The 19,825-nt window shown below is 40.5% G+C and overlaps 1 protein-coding gene across 1 annotated transcript in view; it reads left to right on the forward strand.

Annotated features, from left to right (window-relative positions):
- The window catches only part of pcdh15a (protocadherin-related 15a), a 396,434-nt gene that overhangs the window by 89,555 nt on the left and 287,054 nt on the right, over positions 1-19,825 (forward strand). Inside the window, exons 4-6 of the mRNA XM_060924719.1 lie at positions 1,318-1,478; positions 3,422-3,577; positions 19,653-19,772. Of these exons, the coding sequence (XP_060780702.1) occupies positions 1,318-1,478; positions 3,422-3,577; positions 19,653-19,772 (437 nt within the window). The remainder of the gene's footprint in view (positions 1-1,317; positions 1,479-3,421; positions 3,578-19,652; positions 19,773-19,825) is intronic.

The following is a 19,825-nucleotide window of genomic DNA, read 5'->3' on the forward strand; positions in this document are numbered from 1 at the left end:
GCGGGGTACACCCTGGACAAGTCGCCAGGTCATCGCAGGGCTGACACAGAGACAAACAACCATTCACACGAACATTCGCTTTAGTATAAAAATATAGTAATTCATATAATTACTCTTTATAACCATGGTGAGCAGAAAAGAATTTCGGCATGCAACAGCAGAAGACCACATTGGGTTCCACTCCTGCCAGTGATCTTAGAATCAAGAACAAGTTCCTATTAAAGTGGCCGGTGAGTGTAAATATTTGCATGGACAATTTAAACACTTAATATATCGGACAATCATATTTTGTAGAAGAGAAATTAGTGGCAAATTTTCTGAAACAGGAAAGGAAACTACTTGTAACTGCTTATGTTTCAGATTTTTATGTTTCAGAATTTAGTTGCTTAGTTGAACCAATATCAGCTAGATGCCACCTCAATAAGAAAAACAGCAATAACAACAAAAAAGAAGCCCTTCCTGAGAGAATCTCACAAAATGCAGCCTCTGAATTTCACTGCCACTGGAACCACACTTGAAATTGAATATTATAAACAGAGTAGATTTAAACAAAACAAACAAACAAAAAAAACCCCGACCTTTTTTGCTTACGTACACCATCAGCATATTTGGTGAAAAAAAGAGAAAAGGAATCTGCGTACAAGGAAAAACACCTCATACTCACTGTAAAATAAGATAGTTATTATATTGACGATATGCGGATGCTTTAGAACTTGTGATCCAGGGTTTTTTAAAGATTGATAGTGTCGTGAATTGCAAGCACCAGGATATTTTAGCCCCAAACCTGGACCACTCTGCTAGGAGATTTAGATGTAGAGTTGATGTACTGCACATCTTTTAGCAGAATAATGACATCCAAATCCCAAAATGTGAGAACACAATCAATGATTTGTCATGGCCATATCAGTCTCGGAGTCTGAATCTCAAAAACTGTATAAAGTAGCTTGAATGTTCTGCATGGAGGAGTTATCCAAGGTTCCTCGGCAACTTTGAATAAATGTTCAATGGCATAAGTGAAATATTCAATAGGAAAGAAAAAAGTGTACTACACTCCAAACCTATACATACGTACAGTGTTTTCATTCTATGTTATTAAAATCAGACTTTCTGAATATGTGGCTGATTAGCATCCACATTATTAATCATTCATGTGCTAAGTAAGTCATTACCAATGTTTTCGGTACATCCTTACCATTGTACAAAGATGGTAATCAACTTTAACTCCCTTCAAATGTCAAGGTTGATATAGTCATCATATTGTAAAGGCCATTTTTGAAATGCCATAACAATTTCTTTCTCTCTCTCTCTCTCTTTCAGGTACAATTCTGGTGGAGAACATGGAGATTAATGGTCGAGCGCAGGACCCGGGCCGGACAATATCTCTTACTTTACTGGGGAACTATGACTACTGGGTTATACTGGACCCTATCCTCCAGAGACTCTACCTCAACAGCACTGGAAGAGTACTGGACCGAGATGTGAGTGGATGCTCACACATACTCACACTCAAAAATAAGCACAAACAAACATACAAAGAGAGTTTTTGAAGTCAGTTTAAGGAAACTGCATATACACTGTGTGCACAATTATTAGGCAAGTTGTATTCCTGAGGATTAATTTTATTGTTGAACAAATACAGTGCTCTCAGTCAATTCAAATTGTTAATAAACCTAAAACCTGAATGTTTAACAAAGGAAAAGGTAGTTTAGGCTTTCTCAGGGGAATATATAAAAGTGTGCACAATTATTAGGCAACATTTAGTGTGCAGAATTATTATGCAACTAAATGAAAAGCTAAAATTTCCCCATCTCACTTATTTATTTTAATTTTTAGAGTAAGTGTAACAAATAAACAACTCAGAATTAACAAATAAACACTTCTGGCATTTCAAAAATATTCATTGACCAATATAGCCACCCTTCTTTTCAATAACTGCCCTAAGGCTTCCATCCATGGAGTCTGTTAGTATTTTTATTTGTTGACGATCAACTTTTTGTGCAGCAGCAACCACGGCCTTCCAAATGCTGTTCAGAGTGGTCTTCCATCACTGTAAATCTCATGTTTAAGAAGGGCCCACAAGTTCTCAATAGGATTTCAGTCAGGTGAGGAAGGGGGCCATGCCATTACTCTGTCATCTTTAAGGCCTTTGCTGGCTCGCCAAGCAGTGGAGTATTTGGATGCATATGATGGTGCATTGTCCTGCATAAAAATCATGGCCTTCTTGAATGATGCAGACTTCTTCCTGTACCACTGCTTGAAGAATGTATCTTCAATAAACTGGCAGTAGGTTTAGGAGTTGATTTTAAGTCCATTTTCAACCCAAAATGGTCCAACTAGCTCATCCTTAATAATAGCAACCCATACCGGTACCCCCTTCCACCTTGCTGGCGTCTGAGTGGAAGTGGTACCATATGTCCATTAGTTATCCAGCCACAGGCCCATCTATCTGGTTCATCAAGAGTCACTCTCATTTCATCTGTCCATAAAACCTTTGAAAAATCTGTCTTCAGATATTTCTTGGCCCAATCTTGACGTTTCAACTTGTGAGTCTTGTTTAGTTTTGGTCATGTTTCAGCCTTCTTTACCTTGGCCATGTCTCTGAGCACCAAACACCTTGTACTTCTGGACACTCCAGGTAGGTTGCAGTTCTGGAATATGATGGCACTGGAGGATAGTGAGTTCCCAGTAGCTTCATGTTTAATCCTTCTCAAGTCTTTTGTGGTTAATTTGTGCCTTTTCTTCTCCACACATTTTTTGTGACCCTGTTGACTATTTGGAACTGCTGCAGCCCTCTAATAGGCATTTTACAAGTTTTGTCTTTTCAGTGTCTGTTAAATCTCTTTTTTTGGCCCATTTTGCCTGAGATAAAGAAGCTGCCTAATAATTATGCACACCTTAATATAGGGTGTTAATTACTTTAGGCCACACCCTCCTTCATTACACAAATAAATACCACCTGAGAATGCTTAAATCTAATTAGCATTCAAGTGTAGCTTGGGGTTGGAAACTATGCATAGAAATAATGGTAGGGTCAGAGTACTTACTTGCCTAATAATTGTGTACACAGTGTATTTTATTTAATAAAAGGAAAAATTAGCTCATAGAGAAGCAACACTATTAGCTGCTGTGGTGATTTAATTATTTGAAACATGTTAAATAATTAAAATAGCTTTCTAAAGGGGTGTAATGTTATTGTTTTCTGGAGGGGTGCAACCTTAAATACTAGTAGACTACACGTGCTGTACACATTAGTTCTCAGATGTGAGAGAGAGAGAGAGAGAGAGAGAGAGAGAGAATGTTAATGGCTGTTTATATCTGATATTTGCATGCAATTTTTTTTAAATAAAAATCCTCAATGGGACCAGCCAGATGTCCCCACAAGGTCAAAACTATCAGATATTTCTATTTTCCTCTCTTTCAGCCCCCCAGATACATTACCACTATAGTGGTTCAGGTTCAGTGCACTAATGAGCTGGTGGGCACTGTTATTCTGCATGAGGTGCGCATTGTGGTACGCGACAAGAACGACAATGTACCGCAGTTCCAGCAGCCTCGCTATTATGTGGCAATCAATGAGGTGAGATCATTACTGCTTCATAATCTTACGCCGGTACATTTCATGTCATATTAGACATACACATACATGGCCAGAGGTTTATGAATGCCTGAACATAAGACTCATATGTGCTTATTGAACATCCTATTTGAGATTCAGTCCTTTATTTGCCACTAGATTTTGGAGCGTGGCTGTGGGGATTCGCCCATTCGGCCACAAGAGCATTAGAGAGGTCAGGCACTGATGTTATTCTCGTTCATTGCAAAGGTGTTCAGTGTGGTTGAGGTCAGGGGTCTGTGCAGGCCACTCAAGTTCTTTCATTTCAAACTTGGCAAACCATGTCTTCATGGACCTTGCTTTCTGCCCATTGCATTGTCATGCTGGAACATGTTTGAGCCAGTGCAGGACAGTGCAGCATGTATAAAATGTCCACAGTAGCCAGTAGCACTGCTGATAGAACTCCACTGATACATGGCTTCAGTGGGATCCTGTGACAGATTCATGTATACTTTCTTTTAAAGGTGCAGTCATTGATTCTAATCCGATACACTTATTTCATTAATGCATATCTCCACATGGTCTGCCAGCTGTCCATACTGTGTGCATGCTGAAAAATATGTAGTGTTCACACAGCTCTGGCTCTTTAAATGGGTAACAAAGTGGCTCAGACTAAGCTATACAACACTATTCCAGCCAATCACCAGGAGGGGATGGGGCATTAATACTCATGCACAGGACGAGGGAAAGAGAGGGGGGAGATAGGGAGAAAGGGTGTGGTGGGAGCGAGAATGACGGTGATCCACACTCTATACCAGTTGGTGGTGGTAATACCAAATCATTCTTTGCCAACTGCCAATAAACCTCAAAGAAAAAGAGAGGACAGAGGGCCATCGGCCAGGAGAGGAAGCCAGAGAAAACAAACCATAGCCAGCTGGCTCTCCCGTCCATCCTACTTTCCAATGGCTGCTCCCTGGACAATAAACTGGACTACATCCGACTCCAGCAGACTACATAGTAAACGTTTATTCAGCTAGATGGGGTTGACTCATTTTGTGCTGACAGAAATTCATCTCTCTGCAGTAAGGCTCATGGTGGTTGCTTGTGTGTTTACATCAACATGGAATGGTGCAAGAATTTGGTGCTAGTTTCTAGTTACTGCTAATCACTTTATAAACACTAAAACTGTGTTCTAACTTTTTTACTATTACCCTGATTTAGTAGTTATTATACTGTCTTGCAATGTAAGTGTAGTTTATGCAGTTTTGTGGAGTCTCACGTAGTTCTGTGTTGTTATGTAGCACTATGGCTGTGGAGGAATGTTGTTTTCTTTTCACTGTGTACTGTACCAGCTGTACCTATATAGTTGAAATGACAATCATGACACTTGACTTGATCATGGTGTTTGTTGTTATAACGTTTGCGAAGGATTTTATAGCCACATAGACCTAGCACAATGGGGTTATTTCAATTGATGCCTAATTTGAAATACTATGCTAGATAACGTTACTTTCCTTGTTAGCTTAGATACAATCATACGGTCTTCTCTTTGGTCACTTTAGTTTTGTGAAAACAATCTAAACAATTAATCCTTGCTAGTTTTTACTTCCTTGTGGTTTTGATGTTTCTGTGCTTGCATGTTGTTCGTTTGATGAGGTTTTATATTACAATGTTTATTTTGCTTCAGCTATGAGAGAGACATTCACTGGATTCTGCCAAATTTCTCTTTTGGTCAGTTCGGCCACTTGTTAATGCCATTGCCTTGGCAATGCACGTCCATGAATTTGGAGGGTGGAGCTTCTGAAGGAGCACTGAAGGGAGGTATTTGTTTGGCTGTTGAGTTCATATATCAGAAAGCTTTCTCCAGAATTGATGACTCCCCGTTTAATAGAGTAAACATTAACATTCATTGGACTTTTGATATGTATTTTAATGTCAGTACCATGACACATGGCTTCACTGGGAGTCAGAGAGTGTACAATGAGTGTGCATACCTGTCAACCCATAAAGAATAGCCATAAATCTTAGATTTTTTTTTCAATTTTTGTCAGGCTTACAGGTATATTCTACAACCCCGATTCCAAAAAAAGTTGGGACAAAGTACAAATTGTAAATAAAAACGGAATGCAATGATGTGGAAATTTCAAAATTCCATATTTTATTCAGAATAGAAGATAGGTGACATATCAAATGTTTAAACTAAGAAAATGCATCATTTAAAGAGAAAAATTAGGTGATTTTAAATTTCATGACAACAACACATCTCAAAGTTGGGACAAGGCCATGTTTACCACTGTGAGACATCCCCTTTTCTCTTTACAACAGTCTGTAAACGTCTGGGGACTGAGGAGACAAGTTGCACAAGTTTAGGGATAGGAATGTTAACCCATTCTTGTCTAATGTAGGATTCTAGTTGCTCAACTGTCTTAGGTCTTTTTTGTCGTATCTTCCGTTTTATGATGCACCAAATGTTTTCTATGGGTGAAAGATCTGGACGGCAGGCTGGCCAGTTCAGTACCCGGACCCTTCTTCTATGCAGCCATGATGCTGTAATTGATGCAGTATGTGGTTTGGCATTGTCATGATGGAAAATGCAAGGTCTTCCCTGAAAGAGACGTCATCTGGATGGGAGCAGATGTTGCTCTAGAACCTGGATATACCTTTCAGCATTGATGGTGTCTTTCCAGATGTGTAAGCTGCCCATGCCACATGTACTAATGCAACCCCATACCATCAGAGATGCAGGCTTCTGAACTGAGCGCTGATAACAACTTGGGTCGTCCTTCTCCCCTTTAGTTCGAATGACACGGCGTCCTTGATTTCCATAAAGAACTTCAAATTTTGATTCGTCTGACCACAGAACAGTTTTCCACTTTGCCACAGTCCATTTTAAATGAGCCTTGGCCCAGAGAAGATGTCTGTGCTTCTGGATCATGTTTAGATATGGCTTCTTCTTTGAACTATAGAGTTTTAGTTGGCAACGGCGGATGGCACAGTGAATTGTGTTCACAGATGATGTTTTCTGGAAATATTCCTGAGCCCATTTTGTGATTTCCAATACAGAAGCATGCCTGTATGTGATGCAGTGCCGTCTAAGGGCCCGAAGATCACGGGCACCCAGTATGGTTTTCCAGCCTTGACCCTTACGCACAGAGAGATTCTTCCAGATTCTCTGAATCTTTTGATGATATTATGCACTGTAGATGATGATATGTTCAAACTCTTTGCAATTTTACACTGTCGAAATCCTTTCTGATATTGCTCCACTATTTGTTGGCGCAGAATTAGGGGGATTGGTGATCCTCTTCCCATCTTTACTTCTGAGAGCCGCTGCCACTCCAAGATGCTCTTTTTATACCCAGTCATGTTAATGACCTATTGCCAATTGACCTAATGAGTTGCAATTTGGTCTTCCAGCTGTTCCTTTTTTGTACCTTTAACTTTTCCAGCCTCTTATTGCCCCTGTCCCAACTTTTTTGAGATGTGTTGCTGTCATGAAATTTCAAATGAGCCAGTATTTGGCATGAAATTTCAAAATTTCTCACTTTCGGCATTTGATATGTTGTCTCTGTTCTATTGTGAATACAGTATCAGTTTTTGAGATTTGTAAATTATTGCATTCCGTTTTTATTTACAATTTGTACTTTGTCCCAACTTTTTTGGAATCGGGATTGTAATAGTCTTATGGGTTCTTAGATTTTCGCCCAAATGCTTTTATTGCAGTAGAAAATCAAACTTGAAACCATTGTATTATGGAGGCAGATGGTCTCGTTCACAACATCTTGGCTATTATTGTCCTGCGGCTAGGTTTGCTAGGCACTTGAAAGCTCAGACTTCGATATCATACTCGAAAGTCAAGCGTCCACATAAAACCGAAAAACATTTCATGCCATCATGAGCTGAACAAAAGGGCTCAGAGCCATTCTGTTTTTCCAGTTGAGTAGTTTTGAAAGAGTATTCAACACTGAGAAAGAAGCAATGGGAGCCCTGGTGGAAAGAATGAGTATTTTCTCAAGTCAGGAGAATTATGACTGACTGCAGAAAGTCCATGGCACCTGACACACTGACAGCCCAACTGCAGTGCAAACTCAACACAGACCAGTGTTGCCAGGTGGTGCCATCAGACCATCAGCTTCAGCTGGCTATGGTAGATGTGCAGCCTCTGAGTACAATCAGGAGCATTGATTTGATGGACTTCATCTTAAATTTCATGAAGTGAATTATGGGATGGACATGATCATGAACTTTATATAGCAAATTATGACGTGGAAAAAGTGCTACTGAAGTTTTTCCATGTTTGTTTTTCAATATATGCCTCAAAAACAACATATAGTTGTCTCGTTTTTAGTTTGGAAGGATTTTTTGTCTTCAATAAGAGTTTTTGTGAGGGTTTAATAAGGCTGGACTCTGAAATGGGTTCACAGGTGTGTGTGTGTGTGTGTGTGTGTGTGTGTGTGTGTGTGTGTGTGTGTGTGTGTGTGTGATGGGGGGTGTCAGGTGGTCACAGTACACTCATCATATTTTTTTTCCCAACTCAGCATATTACTTTTTCCATATGATAATTGGGAGATCTCTCAAAGGTTGCAGAAGTGATCTGTAGCCTAATTCATAACAGTTTTACACAACTAGTATAGTTTTTTTTTTTATTTCATCCTTGTAAGTTGCAAATATTGTGAAAAAAAAATTGTAAGCATAAAGTTCCAGTTGATTGTGTGTATATTTTGGAAATTTGTTTTTTATTTATAGGTCTGGCTAGTCTTTTGATGCTTTTGTATACGAGGACAGACTAAGAACAGGAGGCAGGTAGTGTAAGTGGTTAGCACGGTCGCCTCACAGCAAGAGGTGCCCTTGAGTGAGGCCCCTAACTCCCAGCTGCTCCCCGGGTGCTGTTAGCATGGCTGCCCACTGCTCTGGGTATGTGTGAGCGCTCATTGCTCACGTGTGCGTGCATGTGTGTGTTCACTGCTTCAGATGGGTTAAATGCAGAGAGGAAATTTCACAAGTGTGTGATGAATAAAGTTGTGCTTTCTTTCTTTCTTTTTCTTTCAGACCGATACTCAAGACTGATTTAATTTGGGAGTCAGGGAGCAAAAACAGGTCCTTTCGTCTGTCTTGGTAGAGTAAAATGACTAAATGGCTGAATGGTACTGCCGTACACAGTGTATATACTTGATCTTGGCTAGGACTGGAGACGTTAAGCATGTCCTTTCCAGCCCCCTCACGCTCCCTTTAGTCTTAGTGCATTTAGTCTCTTTCTCTCTGCATTTTTAATTTTAGTGCAGCTCAATTTCACTCAGCAACATGCAAAATAATAAGCAGTGATTTAATATCAGGGCAAAATTGTATATGCTGATGACAGTACTTTGGCATGACTAATGTAGCTGTGCATCAGGCTGCAAGAGTTTCATTTTAGTGACTTAGTGTCTTTAGATGAGTCAAATACAGCTCAGCACCAATCACTGGCCAGTGCTGTCTACTGTGTGCATAAAGCTCTAGACCGAGTAGCGAAGCCATGCAGCTTATCTTGATTAAAGTGATTGATATAATCCTGGTATGCATTGTTCATTGGTGATAGGTGTGTGTGTGTGTGTGTGTGTGTGTGTGTGAGAGAGAGAGAGAGAGAGAGAGAGAGCACAAGCGCGTGAGCAGTGTTGAAGTAATTATACAGTCTGCTTGCATTTTCCCCTTTGTCCATCAGAGCTAAATTTGTTTCTCCTTTTCTAATTCTGTCAAAACTGGAAACACACACACACACACACACACACACACACACACACACACACACACACACACACACACACACACACACACACAGGCTCATGGAATGATTCAGTGGTGTACCTTGTTTGCCCTCCCCTGCATTTTTTTTTCTTTCTGCTTTAACACCTCTAGTTGACAGGCCACTTAATCAGCTATTTAACAAGCCCTTCCTGACTTCATGTAGGTGTGTTCAGCTGGGGAAAACTTTAAAATGTGCAGGGTTGGAAACTGAGGCTACAAGTGAAAATGAGTTTTTTTTTTTTTTTTACATTCTTTTCTAATTGATTACAACAGTTTTCATTACAAATGATATTATTGACGGCAACTTGAGCGAAAAGTAGAATCTTCCGAAATATTTACATGAATTTCAGAGTTTCTTAGGATTGTGTATGTCTTTTTTTTTTTCCTTTGCTTTAATGACAATGTGAAGTCAAGCTGGCATGGACTCCATTTTAGATTAAATCTGTCAGTGTCATCTGATCTCATGCTTCAATAAAAGATTAGGCACGAGGAAAATCTGACCTTTTGTACAAAGCAGTTAACAGGGTCAATATCACACTTTTGCTTATATCTAAATAGGGACCTACTGTAGAAATAGTGCAGAATCCTGAATATTAAATATTCAAGATATTGAACATTCTCTTTTTTTTGTTTTAAATGTTTCAAAAGCGGGCGGCATGGTGGTGTAGTGGTTAGCGCTGTCGCCTCACAGCAAGAAGGTCCGGGTTCGAGCCCCGTGGCCGACGAGGGCCTTTCTGTGCGGAGTTTGCATGTTCTCCCCATGTCTGCGTGGGTTTCCTCTGGGTGCTTCGGTTTCCCCCACAGTCCAAAGACATGCAGGTTAGGTTAACTGGTGACTCTAAATTGACCGTAGGTGTGAATGTGAGTGTGAATGGTTGTCTGTATCTATGTGTCAGCCCTGTGATGACCTGGCGACTTGTCCAGGGTGTACCCCGCCTTTCGCCCGTAGTCAGCTGGGATAGGCTCCAGCTTGCCTGCGACCCTGTAGAACAGGATAAAGCAGCTAGAGATAATGAGATGAGATGAAATATAAAAATACCAGATTTTCAGTGTGGTCTCAAACTTTTGGACCCCGCTATATACTGGTAAGTGTGTCTTTCCCCTGCCAGTACTGCAGTAGGCTGTGTGAATAGCACCTGGAGTGTATTTGTACACGTAGACCTGTTGTACATGTCTTAATAATTGTATAGAGCAGTGCACCTCCACTGAATTGCAAGACGACAGCATAACTGAGAATTGGTGCTGAGCATGAAATTGCTCTGTTGCTGCAGCATTTGTGAGACTCAGTGTGCCCGTTAATACATAAGCTTCGACAGGAGAATTAAACACATTTCCGCCTCTTACCTTACTTCAGAAAGCAGTGGAATCCAACCAAAAGGGCCTTCAGGACATAGGTTTTGCATGGGTCAAAGAGAAACCAAATTTTTACCTCCTAATGATTATCAATATCTTGATTACTATGATTATACACACAGAGCCAAGTGGATATGCATTGCACAGTCAGTGTGGCAATGTCGAACTCCATAATGCAATCTGCAGAATATTAGATACTAACTGATATTGATTCTCAGTCTGTTTTGTCATTCAGTGCTTTAAAACAAGAATGCTCCTGATCTCATTCTAAATCTTTGGAAGCACTGAAGTAATCGCAACATAATTGGACCACAACAAAATCTACTTAGACTAATGGCATGTATGCATTTACACTCTTAGAAAAAGAGTTCGTCTAGGCTCCTTTGTTAAAAGGATTGGTTATATATAGAACTGTGACTATGCCAAAACCATCCGAGTGCTTGAAACATTCTTTGTAATTTAGAAAATGGTTTGGAGTTTCTGTCATTCAAATGACATGACAGTTGCCTCCACAAGGTCAATTATTTTATTCTCTCTTGCCTCTACACTGTATTGAACTACGCAATCATCTTTATAAAAAAAAAAGAATGACATTTACTATGTATGTTTACTTTACCCAGTTACACTTTCAGCCTTTGCTGAAAAGCACCCATGAGGTGCAAACACAGGCTTATGTGCAGTTTTGCACTGAAGATGTGCTGTGTAAGAGGTGGGAGGGGCAGCATGGGATGAATATTGGAAGACACAATGAAAATCTCATCTCATGTCATCTCATCTCATTATCTGTAGCCGCTTTATCCTGTTCTACAGGGTCGCAGGCAAGCTGGAGCCTATCCCAACTGACTATGGGCAAGAGGTAGAGTACATCCTAGACAAGTCACCAGGTTATCGCAGGGCTGACACATAGCCCATGTTTACATTAGACCGTATCAGCGGATCATCAGATTAACGTTTTTAAAACGATTAGTGTGCACACAGCAACACCAATACACGATTTGCGTGCACACAGCAATACCAATACACGGATACGCTCGGCTCCGCAGGCATCCTGCGCTCCAAATCACTCCGCCCTGAACAGCGAGTGCCCTCTGGAGGGTGTGCACTCCGGCCTTGCGCAGCTCACAGAGCACGCGAGTGAAATGAACAAGCTGTGATTCGGGACTGAGCCGCTGTGTGTGTGATCCCAGCGCATATCACTTACCACTTGCAAGTGGAAGGATGGCAAGCCTAAAGACAATCATAACTACACAATGGGCAGTATTTGCATCAGTATTTGCAGTATTTTCATACTTTTATACTCTTTAATGAAAGGTGATACAAGGCGGAAGTCCGCGCCGTTTTTCACATGACCAACGCCAGCGAATCAGGAAGGTGGATGTCACAGTGACGTTGTCCAATGAGACGCCAGCTAGAGCTCAGCACAGCGTATCCACATATTCTGAATGTTTACACAGCACCGGAGCTGACACGATCTGGATTGAATACGTGGACGCTGGCGGATTCCCGTTTCCCGGCGTTTCCAGGCGGTTTAATGTAAACGGACAGTGCATCCGCGAAGAAAATGAGACAGATACGGTCTAATGTAAACGTAGCCATAGAGACAACCAACCATTCACACTCACACTCACACCTACGGTCAATTTAAAGCTACCAATTAGCCTAACCTGCATGTCTTTGAACTGTGGCGGGAAACCGGAGCACCCGGAGGAAACCCACGCAGACACGGGGAGAACATGCAAACTCCACATAGAAAGGCCCTCGTTGGCTGCTGGGCTAGAACCCAGAACCTTCTTGCTGTGAGGCGACAGTGCTAACCACTACACCACCGTGCCGCCCCTCATTCATACTGTTGGTCTTAATTTAAAAATGACGGCATTATCTCACATGTACTAGTGGTGGGGATATACTGTATCACCACTAGTCAGCTAGCTAAATCAGGTAGCTTTATTTGAGCTTTCTAGTCAAACTTACTGACATTTGTAATCTAAAGTTTAATATATTTTAAATAAAGAGTTTTTACATGCATTTTATTTAGCTTTCTAACTAAATTTTTATAGTTTTGAGTTGCATTTAGGTGGCACGGTGGTGTAGTGGTTAGCACTGTCGCTTCACAGCAAGAAGGTTCTGGGTTCGAGCCAAGTGGCTGTCGGGGGCCTTTCTATGTGGAGTTTGCATGTTCTCCCTGTGTCTGTGTGGGTTTCCTCTGGGTGCTCCGGTTTCTCCCACAGTCCAAAGACATGTAGGTTAGGCTAATTGGTGACACTAAAGCGAATGTGAGTATGAATGGTTGTTTGTCTCTGTGTCAGCCCTGTGATGACCTGGCGACTTGTCCAGGGTGTACCTCGCCTATAGTCAGCTGAGATAGGCTCCAGCTTGCCCGCGACCCTGCACAGGATAAGCGGTAACGGATGGATGGATGGATGGATGGATGGATGGATGGATGGAGTTGCATCTAGAACAGGCACCTTGACATTACATTGTAGACATGCTCAATTTCAGATAATCGACTGTAGTATTTCCCAAAAATACTATTTGCTGGTATTAGTTGTTCTATACCGATAAGCTGTATCTCGACAGCTTAATAATTGTATGTTATGCTATTTGTAGGTTTTTACACTGTGAGAAACATGTAATGGAACTTACTGTATAACATACCTGAAAGCAAAGTTAAAACAAAAGAACAGTCGTGGAGCTTCTAACTTTTTTTAATTTTTTGAATTTGCTTGTGTTTCTGCTAATTGTACACTCAGAAAACAAAGTACAGTATTGTAATTTTTAAGGGTACAATGGCTTGTCACTAGGGCAGTATCCTCTAAGGTACTTATTTGTAACATTTATATACTGATTGGGAACATGTACTTACCTTTTTTACCCTAAAAAGGTACACATATTTACCTTGAAGTTCAATAATGAGCCCTAGGGGGTTACAGTAGTGTAGATTGAACCTTCGGGGACAGAAATGGACTCCTACTGTACCCTTGTTTCTGACAGTGTATCGTTTTATAGTTTTCTTCATGTGTGTGCTTTGTGCTTTATTTCATGACAATAAAGCTTCAGTCTGGGTGCATTTCATATGGTTGTATAGTGTTTTGAGTTTCAGTTTAGTCTGTATTTTCATTATAAGAGCATACAATAGTAAATACCTGGTCTGTGCATCTTCAGAAAATAGTCATGCCCTTGACTTTAGAGACAGCTCATTACTTGAACATTTTGTACATTGAGTAAACAATTTCAATGTTTTCATTTTGAAATATTTCTAGTTTTTAGCGACTTACTTTTTTTCATTCATCTTAATTGAAATTTGGTAATGTGAATGCTTGATGTTTGACAGCAATATATAAAAATTGCATCTTGATTTGGATAACAACATCGATACTTTGCTTTATGAAGTCTCCATAAAGTCAGGTAATCATGGATGGTATATAAAAGTACAAAAGTAAAAACCCTTTTGCAAAATTAAGAAAACATGGTTCCTTAAAGATTAGACTGGTTATACAGCAGGTTAAATATAGAATTATAAAGATTCTTTATGGAATCTATTTTGTATTGTTTTTTTAGATCACAACAGTGCTGAATTATTGAATGTGATTAGTTAGAAGGTGTGACTTGTGTCACAGCTTGTCTCAGACAATAGTTTTGGCTGTAACAGAAGCAATATGTTTAAATTAATAAGCTCATTCTACTACATTGTTTCTATAGTAACAGCTCATACACAGGGATGTATGGAGGACACTGCATATCATCTAAGACTAATAGTAAACCTATTTTTACCTCTGCCAACTTTGTGTTATGTTTTTGCTTCCATTTGTTGGTCTGTTTGTCTGTTTCCAATGTAACTCAAAGTAGTGAAAGGATTTTGATGAAATTCTGAGGAAAGCTGGCCCATGGGCCAAGGAACAATTGATTAGATTTTCATGCAAATCCGGATATGTATGCGGATCCAGGATTTTTTGTCTGTTCCTAACGTAATTTAAATAGTGAACAGATTTTGATGAAATTTGGCATACAGTTTTAGTATTTATCCTAAGTTCAAGTGATTTTGATTTTGATATGTGGATTGGCTGAGGTGTACACTCTACTGTATGCCCTTCTAGTAGTAAAGAGATTAATTAATAAACATATAATAGCAAACATATAACATGGTCATATAAACACCAGAATCAGCATCGGTCTCCAGTTCCCAGAGTGCAACATGGCCAACAAACATGGCCTGGTTTTTGGATTCTGTTTTTGTCCACCCTAGTTCATTTGTTAATCGCCTGATCCTTGCCTTTTTCTTGTTTCAGTGCTCCATTAAAGCTCTGTCTGACAGTTTTGTTTTGTTTTTTAAATAAAGCACTCATCTGCAGTTGCCTCTGTCTCTGACACAGAAATAAAATGTGTAGCTTAACAAAGAAAAATTTATTATCATTGATATGGTGAAGGGTTTTATTTTTGTTAGAATGTGTTTGTTTAACATTTCCCCAGGTCTTCAGGACAGAGAAGTTTTACATTATTTTTTCTCAGTAAAATATCAAGCCGGGGGCGGCACGGTGGTGTAGTGGTTAGCGCTGTCGCCTCACAGCAAGAAGGTCCGGGTTCGAGCCCCGTGGCCGGCGAGGGCCTTTCTGTGCGGAGTTTGCATGTTCTTCCCGTGTCCGTGTGGGTTTCCTCCGGGTGCTCCGGTTTCCCCCGCAGTCCAAAGACATGCAGGTTAGGTTAACTGGTGACTCTAAATTGACCAGAGGTGTGAATGTGAGTGTGAATGGTTGTCTGTGTCTATGTGTCAGCCCTGTGATGACCTGGCAACTTGTCCAGGGTGTACCCCGCCTTTCGCCCATAGTCAGCTGGGATAGGCTCTAGCTTGCCTGTGACCATGTAGAACAGGATAAAGCGGCTAGAGATAAAGACATGAGATGAGAAATATCAAGCCACATTTTAATAGGAAAGAGGAAAAAAAGAAGATAATGAATGATTGTCCTTGCTGTAGCATAAGTGGTAACAGGAACAACTTGTCTCACAAATTTTCCACAAATTCAAAAGTATGATGTCATTTAATAAATTAAACATTGCAATCATTGGCAAATCACTGCAGTATAAGCCAAGTATCATACCACACCAGCATGTGTTGTTTTCCTAGAACAGTGTGGTCCATATTATTCCTTATATTTGAAAAAGAATTTCCTAGTTGGTACCAAGTAGGTTCTACTATTGTTACACAACACAAAAAGGTTTTCAAGTCAGCGTAAATAAAATACTATATATTGCTGACACCTTTCTGTTTTAGCCAGCATTAACTTTTTCAGCAGTTTGTGCTGCAGTAGCTCTTCTGTGAGATTGGACCATACAGGCTAGCCTTCATGCCCCATGCGAATCAATGAGCCTTGGACACCCATGACCCTTTCACTGGTTGTCCTTCCTTGGACCACTTTTGGTAGGTACTAACTACTGCATACCAGGAACACCCCACAAGATGTGCCATTTTGGAGATGCTCAGACCCAGTCATCTAGCCCAGGAGTTCTCAACCTTTTCTACTTTAAGGCCCACCTATTCATACTTGTGATGAGTCGGGGCCCATTAAAAAAGATCCCCAGTTATTTTGGCTCATCTATTCTATTAAAATCTAATAACCTTTTGTAAAGTGTATTAATGAGATGCAATATCATGCCCTGTTACAGATGGGAGCCCAGGAATTAAATAAATGCAATAAAAACACACTTTTTAATTGTAGGTATTGTATTTAAAACTGTATGGATGTGTCAGAAGCCAACATAAAACCATGCATGCAGGACATTCTCAGTCAAAAGGGATTAATGATCCAAAAGTGGAGTCAGGTCCATTAACACTAGAACTTATTGCCATGTTTGTGTACAGCAAACAAGCAAATTATTAAAACCAAGAAGTGGATATAGAAACCACTCAGTGGGATAGATCCTTACACATTAACAAAGAAGGATTTTTCCTTCGAGTTGGAAAATTATCCATCCGTTGAGTTCCCTGACATCTCAAACTAACTGGTGCTGCAGACATCATTCTACACAGACAAACAGATGGAAGAGCATGGAGGAGTACAACTTTTTATATGTGGCTGGGTTAAAGATCTGGGGATCAGGACACGACAAGATAAATCCTCTATCGTTTATGCCCGGATAAGTAGGGCTTTTTGTACGTGTCTTTGTGATGGTTATGAGGATGCTACAAGTTTTAGTATTGGGTGTAAACAAACCACAGCCACTAGATTCTCAATCCTCCCTGCTCTTCTCTTCCAGGTAAATCATTCACAAAGATCCTTTGCTCTTTCATGCTTTACCACCTCACAGGGAACCCAGATGAAATGTATCAGTTTCATGGTTTGTTTGATTCAAGCAGCTGAAACAATGCAAGCATAGGGCATTTTAACGATGAACAAGGTGACCCAGCGATAGTAATGTTTTGTGAACAGTGAGCTCAGCTGACCACCATTTCATGTCTTGCATATCTCATGAGGTGGCTGTGATGACAGATGCAACCCAACAGGTGTACCCTGCTAAAAATTAGCTTCAACTTGGAAAAAAAATTCGCAGCCCAGTAGATGGCACAGTAATGGGCTAGGGCCCAGTGGTTGAGAAACACTCTCAACCAAGCATAAGGATCTGAGCAACTTTCACAAGGGCCAAATTGTGATGACTAGATTCTAGTCATCACAATTTGGCCCTTGTGAAAGTTGCTCAGATCCTTATGCTTGCTCATTTTTCCTGCTCCCAACACATCAACTTCAAGAACTGACTGTTCTCTTGGTGCCTAATATATCCCACCTCTTGACAGGTGCCGTTGTAATGAGAGAATCAATGTAATTCACTTCACCTGTCAGTGATCATAATGATATGGCTGTTTTTTATATACACACACAGGGTTTCGGGGTATCCTGCTGTATCTTGACTTTTCTGCCTATCACCTGCATTCTTAATGTTTTCTCTCACTTTTATGTTTTAGTCCTGTAGTATTCCTAAGCCAATCCACATACCAGAAAACACACACACACACACACACACACACACACACACACACACACACACACCAGTTATTCTGTTACTAATTCTATTTATGTTGAATAAAGTATTTTATCTTTTCCTTGGGGCAGCACGGTGGTGTAGTAGTTAGCAGTGTCACCTCACAGCAAGAAGGTTCTGGGTTCAAGCCCAGTGGCCGACGAGGGCCTTTTTGTGTAGAGTTTGCATGTTCTCCCCGTATCTGCGTGGGTTTCCTCCGGGTGCTCTGGTTTCCCCCATAATCCAAAGACATGCAGGTTAGGTTAATTGGTGACTCTAAATTGACCGTAGGTGTGAATGTGAGTGTGAATGGTTGTTTCTACCCCTTTTCCACCAAATCAGTTCCAGGGCTGGTTTGGGGCCAGTGCTGGTGCTGGTTCAGAACTCGTTCAACTTGCGAGCCAGCTGAGAACCAGTTTGCTTTTCCATAGCTTGTGGTTCTAAGGGGAGCCACGTCATTACGTCGCTGTATACATGAGTTACGTCGCTGTATACGTCAGTTACGTCGCTGCGTTTGCATAAACCTTGGCGCGAATTTCGGAGCAACAACAACACGGAGAAGAAGAAGAAGCAGCAGCAACAACAACAATAATGGATGACTTCGTGTTTGTACAGCTGCTGCTTCTCGTCACTTAAAAATGGCGACCTTTCGCGGTCTTGCGATTGTTGTTGGTCTTAACAACTCCGCGCCCCCGCTGATGTAAGTGGTTCTTTGCTCTGGCCCAGCAAAGAGCTGGTGCGAGCCTGGAACCATTTTTTCTGGCCCCAGAGCCAGTTCTTTGTCAGTGGAAACAGAAAACCCGGTTCCAAACTAAGCACTGGCCCCGAACCAGCCCTGGAACTGCTTTGGTGGAAAAGGGGCATGTGTGTCAGCTCTGTGATGACCTAGCAACTTGTCCAGGGTGTACCCCGCCTCTCACCCATAGTCAGCTGGGATAGGCTCCAGCTTGCCTGCGACCCTGCACAGGATAAGCGGCTACAGATAATGGATGGATGGATCTTTTCCTTGTGGTGGATCGTTTATTGTTTCAAAGACATACATCAAAGGCTAGTGTTGTCCAAATCAGTCGAACATTTTGTGCTGTTTTTGTTGTAAGTTCATACTGTCCTAAATTCATGGACTCGGGAGGGCATTTTACATTGCAGGTGCTGACATTTTAAGCAGCATACATGTCTCATGGATGTTATGTAACATTAAACGTAACTATGAACAGATAAAAAGTGTCATGCTAACCATGTTATTCATGAAATACTGCATATTGTTCATTAATTAATTAAATATTGTAATCATTGGCAAATCGCTGTAATATTAGAGGAATGGTATCTATGACATTTAAACTAAAATAAAATACTCAAAATACAACATTTTAAAGTTTGTATAGCGTACTCCTTTGTGCTTATCTATATATTAAATGTTATAATTGCAGTTGTAGCAGCATTTGCAGGGAAAGAAACCAAAATATGTGGTGAGGTGCAGGAAGCTGCTTACTGTATCCTTGGCCCTGAGTCTCATGTGATGCACTGAGAAAGATTTCTGATATTCTGATGCTTTAACACAAGATTTGCTTTTTGTAATTGTTTTCAGTTTCTAAATCATTTCAATGTTCAATAGAGTTCATATCATATTAGGTTGAGTTAATATATTCCTTCTTGGGTGAGAATTGGAAGATGATTTTATTCTAATTAAAGCACATGGTTAAATATAGACAGCATAACAGGAAAGTGACAAATACATTTAACTGGAACCACTAATCAAGTGAGTATTCTTGAAAGGTAGTACAGATATTCTACCTCAATGATTATGTTTTTATTCAGTATTTTGGGTGGTAAGACTATTCTAAAACTTATAGGAACAGACAAACCACATATGAAGTAGATAATAAATAAATGAATTTGTCAAATTGATCATAATCATTTTGATTATGTTTTGTTTTACCTGAACATTCTGCCTCTCCAGCTCACTCCTGTCGGCACCACCATCTTCACTGGTTTCTCAGGAAACAACGGAGCCACTGACATTGATGATGGACCAAACGGCCAAATTGAATATGGTATCCAGTACAACCCGAATGACCCGGTACAGTGCAGTTCAAATACTAAAATTTTTCTGTCTTAAGTGCCTCAACTTTT

Source organism: Neoarius graeffei, chromosome 7, assembly GCF_027579695.1.
Source record: "Neoarius graeffei isolate fNeoGra1 chromosome 7, fNeoGra1.pri, whole genome shotgun sequence".
Classification (NCBI taxonomy): domain Eukaryota; kingdom Metazoa; phylum Chordata; class Actinopteri; order Siluriformes; family Ariidae; genus Neoarius; species Neoarius graeffei.